Source organism: Lissotriton helveticus, chromosome 5_1 (assembly GCF_964261635.1).
Source record: "Lissotriton helveticus chromosome 5_1, aLisHel1.1, whole genome shotgun sequence".
Taxonomy (NCBI): domain Eukaryota; kingdom Metazoa; phylum Chordata; class Amphibia; order Caudata; family Salamandridae; genus Lissotriton; species Lissotriton helveticus.
Window position 1 is genome coordinate 235,747,011 of NC_136065.1, and position 18,160 is coordinate 235,765,170.

The 18,160-nt window shown below is 43.9% G+C and overlaps 1 protein-coding gene across 2 annotated transcripts in view; it reads right to left on the reverse strand.

Moving 5' to 3' along the window:
* EXD3 (exonuclease 3'-5' domain containing 3) overlaps positions 1-18,160 on the reverse strand; it is a 2,383,304-nt gene that overhangs the window by 1,465,304 nt on the left and 899,840 nt on the right. For both annotated transcript variants that reach the window (XM_078642091.1, XM_078642090.1), the window contains exon 9: positions 16,546-16,646. In XM_078642091.1, coding sequence (XP_078498217.1) covers positions 16,546-16,646 — 101 coding nt within the window. The remainder of the gene's footprint in view (positions 1-16,545; positions 16,647-18,160) is intronic.

The window sequence follows — 18,160 nt, forward strand, 5'->3', positions numbered from 1 at the left end:
GGAAAATGAATATATATCACATTTCACATTACGGTTCGATAGATTGCATTAGACAAAATAATAACACCATTATACTACATATTGTTCAACAACCTAAGAAAGGAAACCAATGAAAAGTAAAAGGGAGCAACAAGAATGCAGCGAAATTTTTCAGCTTTCCCGCATACCCTTTTTCCAACGCTGGATCGGCTCCCAAATTTTTTTCCCCAACCTCATCGCTCTCCTACCCTTTCTCTCATATATACCCTTCTCTAAATTATAGACTGCCAGCATGGTGGCCAGCCATTGTTGCATAGCCGGAGGAATTTTATCCAGCCATACCCTGGCTATTATCAATCTAAGAACTGCCATGGCAATAAACACAAATTCTTCATACTCAGTATCAGAGTCCCCGCTGACCCCAACAAAATCAAATGAGGATTAAGGATAATCTTAATCCCCAGGGCCCCTGCCAAGAAACCTTCAATCCCTTTAAGCAAAGGCTGAAGTTGAGGGCAAGTAGCAAAGATATGAATACTATCTGCCGCCAACTCATTGCATCGGGGGCAGTTAATCCCAGAGGTCCCTCCCCACTGAGCAATTCGTGCCGGGGTAAAGTAAAGTGCATAGAGCGTTTTATAATGTTGAGATTGGAGAGGGGCTGAGCATAGCACTGAATACCCTAGCTTCAAGGAGGCTTGAAAATAGCTTACATCGGTTTCCAGCTTCGTAGTCCATTTGGCAGCTTGCTTACCCAGATCATCTGGTTTAGTAGCTACCAAAGCAGCATAAAAGCTGTGAATAGAGCACTCCCCCCCTCTCTCGATCGCTTCCAAAATGTCATTTTTGTCAAACCCAGCCGCCGCACCTATTTTGTTACTGAGAAAGCTCCTCACCTGAAGGTACTTGAAAAAACTCCTCCTATTAATATGGAACTTTGTCTCTAATGATGAAAACTGCATAATCCCCCTATCCGGTCCCAACAAATCTCCTAACTTGACTATCCCCTTCCTAGCCCAATCTGCCATAGTTGTGTCCGCAAAAATCAATGGCGGATAGGAATGATTCCTGTACAATCTAGTATATCTGTTGAACCTCCCCAGATTAACTTTCTTTACAAACGCTGTCCAGACGTTATAGGCTGCCCTAATAGTTTTAAATCTCGTCCTCTTAAAATAGGAGGAATCAGTGCAACTCAAGAAGGCATTCTCTGTACTAGTTCCCAAAGTAAATTCATAAACCCTAGTAGATATTGCCGTTATTTTAGGATCAGCGCCACCGCCTCCAATTAGACCCTGCATAAACTGCAACACAGCAGCCCAATAGTAAAGCCTGAAGTCTGGAGCCCCCCACCCTCCCCTATTCCTGGGTAATGACATGAACCTATAAGCCCGCCTGGTCTTGCCATGCGCCCAGATAAATTTGTTCAAAATTGATTCTAGCTTGTTGAACCAATGAGCTTCAAAGAATAAGTGGATTGCCCTGAAAAAGTATAAAAACTTAGGGAGTATTAACATTTTAATAACGTTTGTACGACCGACCAGGGACAGCCGAAGATTATTCATCCTTGCCAGATCCAAACTTACTTTATTCAATAATGGTGTCAGATTGCGCTCCACAACCATGTCTAAATCTGACGTAATCTCAACACCCAAATATACTGCTGCGCTAACCACCCATGGGTCATTGCAGACGGCATGTGGATGCTTCACAATTTGTGTCTTGTTACTGTTAAGCTTATACCCCGAGATTCTCCCAAACCTGTGTGCCTCGACCTCTATTTCTATTATTGCCGAGGAAGGATTAGGGGTTATTATCGCGACATCGTCCACGTATGCTAACACCTTAACCTGCGTACCTATTGTGGTTAGAGCTGGAATATTAGGGTTGCCGGACAGTTTGCGCAAGAAAGGATCCAAGTAAATTGCAAACAGAAGGGGAGATGAAGGGCACCCTTGCCGCGTACCTCTTCTTATCTGCACTTCCGTAGTGAGCCCCCTATTAATCCTAATCTTGGCTGTAGGGGCGGTATATAGAGCTTGAACCGCTCTAATATATACTTCCCCCAAGCCAAACCATCTCATCACCTCCCATAAATAATCCCAGGAGACCCTATCGAACGCCTTCTCAGCATCCAGGAATAGAGCAGCTATAGGGTCTCCCGGGATCTCGGTGGCATCGAACAAGGTGATGACCTGCCTAGTGTGCTCAGTGGTGCCCTTCCCTGGAATAAATCCATGCTGCTCCGGGCTAACCAGTCCCTCTATTACCTTAGCAAATCTTTTCGCGAGAATTTTAGAGAAAAGTTTAGCGTCTGAATTCATTAGAGCGATAGGCCTATATGACCCCGGGGCTATAGGTGACTTGCCCTTTTTAGTAACACAATAACTTCTGCACCTCCCCAGGATGCTGGGATTGAAAGCCCTTGCTGTGCCTGAAGAAATGTATCTAATAAATCTACCAGCAGAGCTTCCTGAAATGTTTTATAAAACTTCAGTGGGATCTGGTCTGGGCCTGCGGCTTTTGCTGAGGGGAGTTTCGCCAACGCCTCACACACTTCTTCGAGGTTAATAGGCGAATCTAGTATTTCCCTCTCCTCCGCGGGGAGTCCATCTACTGTGACTTGGTTAAGATAATCCTTAATGTCTGTACTTTCTCCTCCCTGCTCTATATCATACAAATCTGAGTAAAACTCCCTGAAAACCTCCCTAACGCCCACAGGATCAGCAATCAAACCCCCTTGCTTATCTTTAATGCACTTAATATCTCCTGCAGCTATTTTCTGTCTTGTCCTAACTGCCAAAATATGTCCCACCCTCTCACTCATCTCAAACACTTCCTCCTTTTTAGCCAAATATTTAGCCGCAGTTTTACTAGCTATACCCTCTATTCCATCTGCCTTTAATACCATAATTTTCAGTAATTGCTGTTCCAAAGGGCTACCCGCTCGAATAAGTAAGACCAGTTCCTCCTCTGCTTCCATTAAAGTCTTAATCAATTCCTTCACCCTCATTTTTTCATTCCTTTGTCTATGCAGTGAATAACTAAGTGTTTCCCCGCGGACCCCTGCTTTAAACGCATCCCAAGCAATGCCCGATGATGTGCTCCCCCTATTGATCCTCAAAAAATCTTTGATCCAATTGCTCATGTATCTTACATATCCCTTATCTTTAAGAAGGGCCCTCTCAAATGTCCAGCAATATTGATTAACGGCTACCCCTCCTAATTCAATTGTCAACACCAGAGGGTTGTGGTCCGAATCTACACAGGGAAATTTCGTTATTTGTGATCTAGTGAGTAAGGAGTGGGATATCAAAAAGTAATCTAACCTTACCGTAGTTCTGTGTGGGGCTGAGAAATAAGTAGTGCCGTTCATCTGTGGACACAAATTTGCCCACAGGTCTATTAAATTATTATGCTGTGCCATATCCACTAGGGCTCTGTGTGACCTTTTTTTCCTCCCGCTGTAGCCTTGTCGCTTCTGAATCTCAATGCCCGAGGGACTATTAAGATTAAAATCTCCACAACCAATAATTGGCTTGGGCCAATTCGCCATTTCTAAATCAAGACATTCAAATACATCTGGGTCATCCCATGTGGATCCATAGACTGAAATCAAGGTAAACCTTTCCCCCTTAAAACCTACTTCAACGATCACCCACCTCCCCCATTGATCCTCGAGCTTTCTCCTCACCCTACATTCCCTATCTCGGCCCAAAATAGCCACCCCTCTTGTCTTAACCCCTTGTTTGGTGTAGGCTAAAACGGAAAACCCTAGCTGTTCGAGTAAATAACCCTTCCCTCCTTCCACATGTGTTTCCTGCAAACACACCAGATCAGGTTTCATTATCTTCAAAAATGCTGCAACTCGGATCCTTTTTTGTGCATCATTCAGCCCACAGACGTTAAGAGAAGCAATTCTGCAATACATTAGAAAACTACGAAAGGTTGACCCAGCTTCCCAACCAATCTCACAAAATACACAATACTAAATTGAAGGTGCTCCCGTGTGCGCTGTGTGTGCCCCTTTACTCCCCTCCCCCGTAACCGCCCCCCCTTCTAACCCACCCTCCCTATCCCCCCCCCTACAGGCAAATAGGCCACCCATGGCCTATGTGTGGGCGCTTGGAAATGCAGCTGTCACCTACCCCTCCCCCCTCACATTCTGATTCCAAAAACTAATAGGAAGAGTGTATACCCACCCAAGGATACAAAGTAGTATAGTGAAGAAATTACCCCTGACTAATCCCCGAGCCTAATCCTCCCTTAAAACCCAATACATCCACCATGTACTCCTTGGCCTTAATCTCCGAAAAGAACATTTTCACCACCCCCTTTGTGATCACTTTCAATTTTGCTGGGTACATTAAATAAGCTGCCGACCCCAGAGCCTGTATGGGAGCAATAAGCTGTCTGAGCCTCCATCTGCGCTCAACAGTGACGTGGCAGAAGTCGGGCCTGGCAAAAAAGGTTATATTACTAAAGGAGCGCTTAGACTCTGGCTTGGCTTTTTCCAGAATTAATTGCCTCAACAAAAAGTTGCCAACGTAAATCAAGATAGCTCTTGCCCTGCCCTCTTGAGTCCCTGCTTGGCCTTTCCTTCTCACAAATGGGAAACGGTGTGCCCTCTGGATTTCTACCTCCCATTGCCATGACGCTAGCTCCGGAAGGGCCCCCTTTAGTAGGTTCACAACAAAGAGTCTAACGTCATCCCCTTCCAAACCTTCCGCCACTCCGAGCAGTCTAATGTTATTCCGCCGCTGGCGATTTTCATAATCCTCCAGCTTCCATAGAACATCATCCGCCACTTTCTGCTGATCCTGTTTGAGAGTCCTGAGACTATTAAGGTCATCCTCCAGCTTCCCAGTCCTTTCCTCAACTTGGGTAACCCTCTCATCCACCTAGTCAAACCGCTTGTTCATCTTTCTCAGAGTGTTCTGAATTTTCCTTGACTCTTGCCTTGCCCTCCGACTCTCAACTCTCGCCTCGCTCTGCATGGCTTTCAAAGTACTGAATAATAACTCCAGAGAGACTGGCTGGGGCGATAAGTGGGGAGAGGATTGAGCTCCAGGCATGGGAGTGACGCCATCCTTCTCCAGGTAAGTCTGTGATGTGGCTGAATAGTCCCAGTCTAATTTCTTTGAGGGGTCTGCGGGGCTATATGCGGGAGTAGGTCTCCTCCTGGACAATCGCTTTTTTTTAGTGCTTCTCTGAGCTGAGGTGCTACTCTCTGTATCCGTGAATTCCCCTGAACACTCCTCCTCACTGTCAACAGATTGAGAGTCTTCATTAACTGAAAAGAACCGGTCCTGTGATGCAGCACCGCCGGCCCCCCACTCACTGAGGTTGCCCTGATATGTGCTTAAATGTGGGGCACTGGTTGCTACTGCATTTGCCATAATCGGGCAGTTTCCCCACTCTCCCGGTGCTCCAGTCTCTTGTTCTCTCCCTTCAGCCCCCTCGATCCCATTGTGCCCTACTGTCTGCGGTGACTGTACTGCGGCCCCTCCTCCTGAGCCTTCTCCATCTTCTCCCCCACTGTTTGGGCCACGGATCCTTCCCACGGGGCCATGGGTACTCACGGAAATGCTGGTATCTCTGACCTCAGCCGAGACCTCTGCTCGAGCCTCTGAGCTGCTCTCAGGTTCCTGCCTCTGCTCCGCTGCCGCCTTCGCTGGTTGCTTAGCAACGGCAGAACCGGCGTCCACGAGGACGTTCAGACCGACCGAGTCCTCTCCACGCTTCCCGACTGCAGCATCTCCAGCAGGTATGCTAGCGAAACTTTCCACCATCGTGGGCTGGCGCAGGTTGTTTTCTTTGGTTCTTTGTTTAGGTGGCATAGGTTTACTGAGAGCGCTATCGCGCTGTGCACTCGAGGTGAGCAGTGCCTCGCTGCCTGCTTTTCTGCCCGAAGGTTTCCCGGCCGCGCCCTTCTGTGTCCCGGCTCCAGCCAGCGCTTTCGGGTAATTTCTTTTTGTTTTCCTTCCCATTCTCTTTCCCCGGCTCTTTCAAGCCTGCTGTCTCCTTGCCCACTTCTTCGTTTCGTTGCTTTTTACACTGCGCGGCGGCATTCTGCAGGTTACTTTGTTCGCTAGCGCGAGTCCAGCCGTAAGCTTCCTTTGGGCCCGGAGTAATAATTTCTGAATAATATCCCCAGTATATCTCCATGCTGGCCTTGCTGCCTTGTATCTCCTGACCCAAAGACCAGGCATCCGCTTTCATCTCATGGGGGGATCACACTCTGCTCATCTATGGATTGAGGAGGGGAGGAGGAGTGGGATGCGACTGCTTATTGCAAACCTTCAGCAGCCATCTTGCCTCCCGTGTGTGTGTAGTACCTGATGCAAAAACAACAGTTGGACAGAATGCAGAACAATGTCATACATTCACCCCAGTACAGAGATTTGGGCCAAATCCATCGTTTTTTTACTCACTACACTACCCCAGTTCAGACATGGCCATATGCAAATCAGCTTTGACCCTGTGCCTCATTGGAACAGTCCAGCCCGAACTGCCAAGCCATGTCTTCCCTGGACAGGAATCAAGCATCCTAGGACCGGTTTCTGGCTATCAGCCGTCTTCAGCCAGGATAGCTTGACTCCAGTGGCGTGGAGCGCACGGGACTCACGTCTGAGCACACCCCTCCCACTCGGGGTGACAAATGCAAAAACAACAGTTGATGGACAGAATGCAGAAAAATGTCATACATTGGAGTCAAGCTATCCTGGCTGATGACGGCTGATAGCCAGAAACCGGTCCTAGGATGCTTGATTCCACATCACAAACCAAATCTCGGTGTGGGTGGAGTTTCTGGTTGCTTTTCTTAAGGTTCCATGTGGAGTTTCCCTCTACACGTCACAACCCAGATTTCGGCTTGGGTGGAGTTTCTGCTTGATGTCTTGTCTTCCAGGATATGGTTTTTGGTGAAAGGTTTATTCAAGCTTGTTATTATTTTGGTGCAGTGTGTTACACCCTTACAGGTTCCATGTGGAGCATACATTTCCACACGTCACAACCCATATTTTGGTTTGGGTGGAGTTTTTCCTTGGCTTTCTTACAGGTTCCATGTGGAGCATACTTTTCCACACGTCACAACCCAGATTTTGGTTTGGGTGGAGTTTTTGCATGGTTTTCTTCTGGTTCTGTGTGGAGGGCAGTTTTCTACACGTCCCAACCCAGATTTTGGTTTGGGTGGAGTTTTTGCATAGTTTTCTTCTGGTTCCGTGTGGAGAGCAGTTTTCTACACGTCACACCCCATCTTTTCCTGGGAGGAAGTACTTACATGTTGAGTGAAGTGTGTGCGATTGCATAGTTCTGTGTAAAGTTTTTCCTACACGTCACACCCTGTCTTTTAGTGGGGGAAGCATTGAATTTTATTGAACTTCTTGCAAGTATTGTTTCCTGTCACACCTTTTAGTTGGGACCCTTCCTACCTCTTGTTGGCCTGGCCAGCCTTTTTGTTTGTCTTTTTGGGTTTAGTTTGTGTTTTGCTGGCGTGGTAGTGTATGTGTTGATTTGGCTTGGTTTTAAGGGAGCGTGGATTTTGTTTTTTTTGTATGAGAAAGGGAGAAGTGGTGAGTGTTAGAATTGCTGGATTACATAGTCTTTTACTTCTTCCAAATATTTTTTTTTTTTGCTATTTTGTATACAAGTATTTTGCCATCTGCATGTAGTGCATGTTGCCCCTTTCTTGCATGTAATTATTATTGCCATCTTATACATGCATCTATTTTATTGTATTCTTTTGCTGTTGATTTTTATTGATATTAAGAAAGATAGATGTGTTATACCTGCTGCTCAGCCTCTGTCTGTGGAGTGGAATGTTGGTGTGAGAGCTGGTTATGGAATGTTGAATAAGTGAGACAGTCAGTTGGAGGACGGACTGAGCAGCAGGGAGGCTGCTCCTGGTGGGGCTCTACATAAGATCTTGACTTGAAATAAATCTACATAAAGAAACTACATGGAATTGACTTACTTTATTTACAACAGCATTGAATTAAGATCACTGTACACCACTGTTGTTAGACAGCCCTCCCAATACCAAGTACAAATTAATCAATATGGATATTAGAAGGAGTTTGTCCATCTTCAACTGTGGACCCAGATCTGCCTATCATCATTTATAAATATGTCAAAGGTTGAAGCCCCTTACTGCATTATTAACTCCGCAAGTGTTATTTTAATTTAGGAGCATGTCATCTGCAGCACTCATCCTCCAACGAGCAATGTATCATTTTCTTAAGGATGTTGATCGTTTTGCCAAATGCTTGCAAAATACCACACTAGTGTTTTCAATAATTGAAGAAAAGCATAGGATTTGTATTAAGGGAGAGTGCAAAAGACTGCAAAAGAATGGTTTGACACTTAAACAAGAAAATTGATTTTTTTTCTGGAAAGAAGTGGACTATTTAGGACATGATAAATCAGGGAGAATAGGGCTAAAGTGTATGCTATTTGTAAAACACCCTATTCTAATAACAAGAAAAACGTATAATTCACCTAGCTATGCAAGTCTAAAACCAAATTTGTGTACAGGTTTGGCGAAAAGACTGTACCTTTAATAAGGTTGTTAAGGAAGGGTGGAGAATATGTCCGGTTACCTCGGCAACAAGAGGCATTCAAAAGGATAAAAACAAATATTTATTTTTTATTTTACAGAGTTTTATATAGCGCGAACTTGTGACCCGAAGGCATCGGGTATCAGAGCGCTTTACATAGCACCAGTTGCATTACATGAGGACACATTATTTATTTTTTTATGTTTTTTTTTGTGTGTTAGGCACGGGAAGATTAAGTGATGTGCCCAGTATCACAGGATGTTCAGCGTCGTCGCCGAGACTCGAAACCGGTTCCCCGGAACCGTGAAAACTTTTTGCTTTGGGGGAATAATGTTTAATCACTTTGGACGCTAGTATATCGGGGCTTGGGACTGTGTTGACTCCTAAAGCAGGAAAGGAAGAATGAAATGCGCCATTTACATTCCATATACTGAATAGTTTGGAGATTAAATATATGGCAATTGGAAAAGTACAGTGATCTTGTGTGTGGGCTTTTGAGCACTGCTGAGAATTATATCTGGGGCAGCCAATATGAATTAATGAAGAATCAGTAGCTGTTGATTCAAATTCTTTCACCAGAAAGTGGGTGGAATGCAATACTGCAGATAACAAGACTGTGTTCCAGGTTGTCAGAGCATAGCCTCTAAATAGTTTATTTTCCAGGAAAAATTAATGTAGTAGAGGTTTATGTGGTGGAACCTGTCAAAGAGATTGTGATGGAAACATTGTCAGGAATTGCTAAAAGTGAGGTGGAAAAAGTGAACTGTGGAGAAAGGCAATTGAATAAAATCAAGGATTATGGGTGGCAAGAATGGCCTAACGCCGGAAATGCTGATTAAGCACGCAATGTGTTTATCAAATGGCCAAGAAATTGAAAGCCAAGTGGAAGTTATTATTTATAACTGGTAATGTGCACTACTGGAAGGTGTACTGTGAAATATTTTGGGAAGAGCCCATGAGGGATATCATAGCATGTCCTAAAATGTAAAAAAATGATGAGAAGATTCCTTAGATGGTCAGACATGGATGCAGTCATTGATCGCTGAGTAAGGGAATACCTTGTTTACTGTGCTAGTCAGAAGAACTCACAAACTGCAGGTGCTCCGCTCAGCCCAATAGAGTGAAAGATATCATTTAATGTTTCAGAGCCATTCTATTATCTTACAGGGGAAGTCCAGTACACATTAGTCATAATAGATTCCAACGCTAAGTGGCCAGAAGTAAAGTTTGTGAGTTACGCTTCCAACAAAGCTGTACTGGATTTTTTCAAAGGGACTTTTGCATGGGAAGTATAAGAAATTGCCTCTTTTCGTATGGTCACTTCCCACATTTTTGGACTGATGCTGCTGGTTTTATGACTCTGAAGTGCAGTGGGCCCTGCTCATCTGGCCCCATTGCATGTGCTCTGACCCCCTCAAAGTGTATATACAATTGGCTGAATCCCGGATTGCCATTTTTTTTTCTTCATCTTCATTTTATTAGCTTAGCAACCCAACATTATAAAACATCAATGTTCTAGGGCTACAGCTACCATGAGTCCCAACACGAAAACTATCCACCGATCTCCATATAAAACATCACACAAGGAAAAGCACTTCCTCTTTCTTCATGTGACATAACTTCCCTTCTGGCACTCCTCTATTGGTAACCTTGTTTCTGTTCCAATTCTGAGTTTCATGTTTAAGTCTCCAAACACGGGACCTTCGTGGAACACCGCTCTGTAGTCACACATTCGGTAAGGGTCGGTGTTGCATTGTCACACCACTCCGTGTCCTCCGTCGTTGGCCATTTTTAGCTTACCTAAAAGTCCCTAGTCTATGGTACAGCGTGTGCCCTGTGGTAGTAAGTTAAATGTCACTAGTGGATTGCTGCACTTATTGTGCCACAAGGTGGAAACATGGCTCTAAGTTTGCTACTGCAGCCTAGTCTGGCAGCAACCGCCAACCCGGCATTGCCTAGTCAAAACCTCCCTTTTTAATATCTATGAGTCACCTTTAGGGAAGCTCCCTACCTCGAGACCTTGGGTCCTGACCCCTACGCACAATTGCAACAAGGATTTACCAACAATATAACTTCAACTGTTATATACATTAAAAGACAATGATTAAATTACGTTTAAACATTTATTTCGACACCATAAATGTTCATTCATTTGAATTCATTTAGTAGGTCATGAAACATAAATTTAGTAAGATACATTCCAAAATTTCATTTGTACATGCAAAAATTCATTTCTACATATTCTTCTGTGCTTTCTTGGAGATGCTCTATGCATTTCGGGTCACTCCGGACCCTTCATCGGGAGCAAGTGCCATTTGATCGATCCTAATTAATACTCTCGTGGATCGAAGGACTTCAAATATCTAGTGCCTGCCGCAGAACATCTCGTGGAAACTTTCTTCTCTACGCCCAGGAAAGGGACTACAGTCGGAAACCCGAATCTTCCTTCTGTTGACACCACAACTCCGCTTTCTCAAACCTCCGTTCGATGGAACTCCTCGAGATTCTTAAAAAAATATTTTTGATCAACATGTAATTCGAAGTATATTCACGTTTATTTTCCCACACATTCACGTCTTGACATGGTGCATGTACAGTGTTCCAGTGAGTCTTTTTGATGAAATACCAGGGTTTTGTTCACTTTGGTGAACAATAAAGTTTGTCTACCACCAAAAAAAAAAAAAAAAGGAGTTGCATCGAACGGAGGTTTGAGAAAGCGGAGTTGTGGTGTCAACAGAAGGAAGATTCGGGTTTCCGACTGTAGTCCCTTTCCTGGGCGTAGAGAAGAAAGTTTCCACGAGATGTTCTGCGGCAGGCACTAGATATTTGAAGTCCTTCGATCCACGAGAGTATTAATTAGGATCGATCAAATGGCACTTGCTCCTGATGAAGGGTCCGGAGTGACCCGAAATGCATAGAGCATCACCAAGAAAGCACAGAAGAATATGTAGAAATGAATTTTTGCATGTACAAATGAAATTTTGGAATGTATCTTACTAAATTTATGTTTCATGACCTACTAAATGAATTCAAATGAATGAACATTTATGGTGTCGAAATAAATGTTTAAACTTAATTTAATCATTGTCTTTTAATGTATATAACAGTTGAAGTTATATTGTTGGTAAATCCTTGTTGCAATTGTGCATAGGGGTCGGGACCCAAGGTCTCGAGGTAGGGAGGTTCAGTTTTTGACACGGAAAGGACAAACGTGTCACCCCTGCAGCACGCTAGATAAAGAGTCTAAATAAGTGAAAATACAATTGAAAGTGTATAGTAATTCAGAAGGGAGTGCATCTCTATATTTCAATAAGTTTCACATTTAGGGAAGGCCTTAGCACCCCGTAAGGTAGGGTGCTACGTATTAAGAAGGACATGTTCCTTTTATGTTTTACATCTCCTGACAGTGAAAACTCGAAATTGTAGTAATCATTGCAGCAAGGCTGGTAGTTCCATTGGCTAACATGGAGTTACACTAGCACATGCGCGAAGTGCTTACTTCCATTGGGACTATTAAACATCATACTCTGAGGTATCAAATTGTTATATTAAACCCAACTCCCTACTCCAGTCAAATTTAAAGTAACCTTTAATATTAAAGTGACTTTAAAAAGTCACCACTTTCTTGCTCCAAGGTTCTGTTAGCAGTTGCTGACTGACTAAAGCAGATGTCAATTGAGATAGCCTGCTGCCCCCCTACCTGTAGGTGTGAAGCGCTCCTAGGAAGGAGAACAAAGAGTCTGCTGAAGGGAGGTGTGACCTCCTACTCACAGAATAGCCCATGGGCAGTGCCCACAGATGGCCCACCTTCAATGGGGTTACCGCCTCTGGGAGGCAAATGTAAGTCACACCTTAGCTTGCCTGCACCATTGTGTAGTTACACAGGCTGGCATCTCCTACAAAGTGGGGGAACCTATTGTAGAACCAATTTTCCAGGAGGGGTGGCTAAATATAATCAATACCCTTCAGGGATGGCCACAGCTCTGACCCAGGGAAGGCATTTTGAATTTGGGCAGAGAGATACACTGTGATTGCAGCGCCTGTATACCCTCACGGATGACAAGTAGCGCACTACAAATCTACTGATTGAGTGTCAACCCCACAGGAAATTATTAAAGAGGGGGTAGACTTGCCCCATAGGAATGGTACACCCATTGGCTAGGGTAGGGAGTCCTTCCCACCCACAAACATGAAATAAGCATAAAAGTGGCACTCTTGGTTTCCAGCCTCAGAACCCTTTCAGCTGAACAAAGACAGAACTTTAGAAAGTGCAAGGGGTGCTCCTACTTTCGACTTTGTGGCGAGACACCCCTAGGGCTCGACCTACTCCCACTCATGCCATGGGCCACTAAGTGGGCTTCAACTACCAGTTGGCTAGTCTCCTGTTAAGCTTCAGAGACATAAAAGCTAAAAAAGCCTGCACCTGCAAAGTGCCAGTTGACCAGTAGCCACTGTACTTGCCTGGGATTCTGCCAAAGCAGCCCTTAAGAGGTGCTTCCCAGGTCCTGGACCTTTGGCAGTTGCTGGAGGGTACTCTCTTCCCCTTTTCCTATAGAACTGCAACCCGTGAGCCTAAAGCAGGGGTCTCCAGCCTTTTTTGTAGTGAGAGTTACTTCTGATCAGTAAAAATCATTGTGAGCTACTGAAGGCCAAGCCACTCTTGCGCTGTTATCAGACACCCCCACCGCCAGCTTCATTGACTTTAAGCCTGATGTTCATAGATCCAGATCGTAGGCTACCAGGAGCTGGCAGGCACCTTCAGAGTAACTTTTTTTTTTATATATAAGCACATGATCATATTTTCCTTTTAAATTCAAGGGCAGGCTGTGTTTATTTTACATTATAATCAGACTGCAGATAGAAGGACCTGGTAATGAGCATTGCTGAGAAAGATTTGTGACTCAGGGTTGAGCACAGAGGAGAAGAACTGAAGCACTGAGATATTTAACTCTTAAATAAAAGTCCATGTCAACTCAATAACGTAGCTGTGAATGAAATGATGTTTCTAAAGGCTTTTAAATGGGAGAAAATTAAAAGGAAGAGTTAACTTATTGATTTAGTTAACTCTGCATTTTAATTTTCTCTCATTTCAAAGTGTCCCAGTTACAGACATTAGGACTCTTGCTCCCAGTAGACACTGTGCCATATTTATAAATGAAAAATAGTTATTTTTTTAAATGTGAGAAATTTAAAATAAAGAAAAATATTTCTATGAAACACCAAGTCTTAATGTTTTTCTCTACTTTGTTAAGACAATTGTGTCTTTATATTTTATGATTTGAAATACAACAGTTGATGGACAGAATGCAGAACAATGTCATACATTCACCCGAGTACAGAGATCTGGGCCTAAATGTATCACTTTTTTGCTCACCATGCCATTCCAGTTTGAACCCAGCCATATGCAAATCAGTCTTGGCCCTGTGCCCCATGGGAACAGTCCAGCCCGAACTGCCAAGCCAGGTCCTCCCTGGACTGGACACAAGCATCCTAGGACCGGTTTCAGGCTTTCAGCCCTCATCAGCCAGGTTAGCTTGATTCCAGTGGCATAGAGAGCACGGGACACACGTCTGAGCATACCCGTCCCTCTCGGGGTGACAAATGCAAAAACAACAGTTGATGGACAGAATGCAGAACAATGTCATACATTCACCTCAGTATAGAGATCTGGGCCTAAATCCATCGTTTTTTTGCTCACCATGCCATTCCAGTTTGAACCCAGCCATATGCAAATCAGTCTTGACTCTGTGCCCCATGGGAACAGTCCAGCCGGAACTGCCAAGCCAGGTCCTCCCTGGACTGGAAACAAGCATCCTAGGACCGGTTTCGGGTTTTACAGCCCTCATCAGCCAGGAAAGCTTGATTCCAGTGGCAGGGAGAGCACGGGACTCACGTCTGAGCATACCCGTCCCACTCGGGGTGACAAATGCAGAACAATGTCATACATTCACCCCATTAAAGAGATCTGGGCACACATCCATTGTTTTTTGCTCACCATGCCATTCCAGTTTGAACCCAGCCATATGCAAATCAGTCTTGACTCTGTGCCCCATGGGAACAGTCCAGCCCGAACTGCCAAGCCAAGTCCTCCCTGGACTGGAAACATGCATCCGAGGACCGGTTTCGAGATTTCAGCCCTCATCAGCCAGGATAGCTTGATTCCAGTGGCATGGAGAGCACGGGACTCACGTCTGAGCATACCCGTCCCACTCGGGGTGTCAAATGCAAAAACAACAGTTGATGGACAGGATGCTTTTTTCCGGTCCTGGGAAGACATGGCTTGGCAGTTCGGGCTGGCCTGTTCCCATGAGGCACAGGGTCAGACTGATTTGCATATGGCCATGTCTGAACTGGGGTGGTGGAGTGAGCTAAAGAATGATGATGGAACAAACCCAGATCAGTTGACTGGTGTGAGTGTTTGATTTGCTCGAACATGCCTTCCATCCATCCATCATCCCCTTTGGTGTCGCTTAATATTTTATGAAGCCTATTTCTTAGCTTTAAATACCTCCCATTTAAACAAATGGCTGTATTTTTCTGTTATAAATATGGCCCTGTCTCTAAAGTCCACTGGTGCAAGAGGCCTGCCGTTTGTAAATGCAACACTTTGAAATGGGAGAAAAATGTGGATGAGTTTTATGTAATCAATATAAACATAAAATTAACTCTTCAATTTAAATTTCTCCGATTTCAAAGTGCTGTATTTAAACACAGCTAGCATCTTGCTCTCAGTGGCTGGTAGACACGGTCTAATATTACTGAAAAATACAGCAATTGTGTTCAAGTGGGTGAAATTGAAAGTGCAGATAAATGTTCCGTATTCTGCAACTTAAATTTCTTCCATTAAAAAAAAAAATGTTTGCATGTTAGTGCTATACATGTAGCAATGATCGATAAACGCAGGGGGTCTCTAATGGGAGAAAGAAACTCGCCAAGACGCATACTACTCCCTAGAATGCTCACGAAGTACATCTGGTCTCTCAGAAAAAAGGAGAAGGAGGGGTGGTTGGGGAAGGAGAAAATAATCTTTTACAAGGTCAACATGTTTCTGCCTAAAGAAGACCCTGTGTGGGGTTCAGAGGCATCAGTCAGGACCAAAGTATTATATTCACCCTGCACATACAATAAAAACAGCTACAGGCGACACAGGGGTAAGCCAGGTGGTACAAGAGATGGCACACAGTATAAAGTTCAAGTGTTCAACTATTGTTCCATAATGTAATTGTTCAACTCAGTCTCAAGCCTAAAAGGCCACCTAAACCACTGACACACATGGCAGTCCTGTCATAGTGCCCCTAGTGAAAGTATGTTGGTCAAATCACAGTTTTTGGTAAGCAGATAGGGGTGGTGAAAGTGAATACATACTGTGTTATGCAAGATAGACATGTCTGGAATGTGAGACAAGTGGGGAAATGTAAGGACAAAGTAGGAAAAGATCAATATAACCAATGATGATGATTAATATTCAGCTTCTGTGTCAAGGATATGGATATGTGCCTGTGAATCGTTTACTAATGATACATACATGTCTGTCATCCAGCAAAATTTCAATGACAGTTGAACAGACTAATAGATGGAGAGGACTGACCTAAAGCCCCTGCTAAGTATGTATTTATGGCTGGCGAGATAGCTAAAAATTACTGTTCGTCAGACCTAAAAAGGGCAAAATTCCATTTCCTTGTGTTCTAATTTGTTTGCACTAACGTTTAAATTGGGTGCATAACCCACCAAGCAATATTTGTGTTAGTTTTTACATCCGAGTCTACATGACCCAGTAGCCTCCTACTCTACGCTCTCCACTTGCACTGATGGTGCATCGAGCAATTACACTTTCCTCTCACTACTACAACACTACTTTAAAATCTAATTCTCCAGAACTCCAGTGAGTGTGGTGTGGTCTTAAAAGGAGGCAGAGATTGAGTTATTTAATGTCCTTTTTCTTTGAGTTATTTAATGTCCTTTTTCTTTCAGTGAAGCTATCTCAGTGAAAAAGAAAAGTCTGACATACCTGGTTCCAGGTGGTACTGATCCAGTAGTCGGAAGACTAACTTGCTCAATATTTTCTGGTTAAACATGTCTTGCCGTATGTGAGGTATGTCGCGGTACTGCCTACACAAAAACAAAAAGTACCATAATACACGCATCAAAAAAGCGAATAGATTTGATTTTTTTTTATAATGCATGCTCAAAGAGGAACACAACATTTAGTTGCACACAGACTAACCTACAACAGAAACCCATTTCAAAATGTCCAAACAGACAGGTACCAATGTTGCCAGAACAGAGAGTAGAGTGGACATTATGATGTGCATTGTCAGAGCACAGAATGATTTGCAGCAGGGAAGCACAGAGTGACACACAGTTGAGCACAATGTGATGAGCTCCAGTGATGTATGTCAGAGAAGCAATGGGAGGATTCACCTCCAGGAGAACTGAGTGCTATCTCTCATGAGGTGGGACTTGAGCTCTCCAGTTCAGGCTGCTGAGTGCATTATGGAGGCACACGTTGTGGTTTCCACCTAGTTCTCTCCATGGACAAGACGGCTTGTTTCCAGCCAGGGCACTCACCTAAGGTGTTCTGGAAAGTGCAGCCAGGTTATCTGTCAAACAGAATTAACTGACGCTCCTATTAAAGATTTGCAAAGAAAAAGCATAACAATGGCTACAGTGTTCCTGGTAACATGGGGGTTGATGGCAAGCATAGAGCACATTAATGTGCTCTGTGTCGTGAACGGCACCTTAGGCTTGACCAGGGAGTTTTGGACACCAGCATTTCAATATTTGGATTTTATGCTATTATATTTCAAAAGCAAATTGCAAGTCCCAGAGAAAAAAAGCTATTTGGCTAGAAAGTCACAATTGGTTTAAGGAGTAACACAACATGGCCATTTGGCAGCTATATGCATGGACAGTCCCAATATGACAATTTTACATCCTTTTCTTTTTTTATTTCTACGCTTTTTTAGTGCCCGCTGACCCCAATCTGGGCAAAAAAAAGTGTCCTTAAGTAATTCCCTGAACGTTGTTGCAGTCGGGAAACATACTGGTTCATGCAGTCAATTTCTGTAAAGACGGAATATTTTCAACCAGTGGAGAATATAACGAACATATACCTCCATTCTTGAAGCTTGCGGCTCAACCAGTCACAATGTGGGCAATTTGATTTCTTGCCTCACATGCCGAACTGCACTTTGCTTCAGCATGCTCAACATTCGTAAAGCCAAACATAAAAATAGCAAGCAGCAGCGTGTTCTATTTGTGCATCATGAGGACAGTGGGCATTTGTGAATCACAGGAAACAAAACGTCTTATAAGCAAAACACTTCACTTGCTAGGAAGGAAACAAAATATATTCCTTCCTTAAACCTCATTCCTTGCATGCTCACCACAGTCATGATTGCACTTCGTGGGAACGTGTCCTAGGACTCGACAGAGTGAGATGAGCAGCAGCAAATGACAACAAGAGGGCCTGTAAGGGGTTTAGGTTTTCATTCAATCCCTGCCTGAGTAAATAGTCTCACCCAAGGGATTGATCCTTTCAGCAAATCAGTCTATTGAAGCACTGGAAGTGCAGTAATCTGCTCAGGATCCCATATAGCTCAACGTCTGGGGTCTTTAAAAAG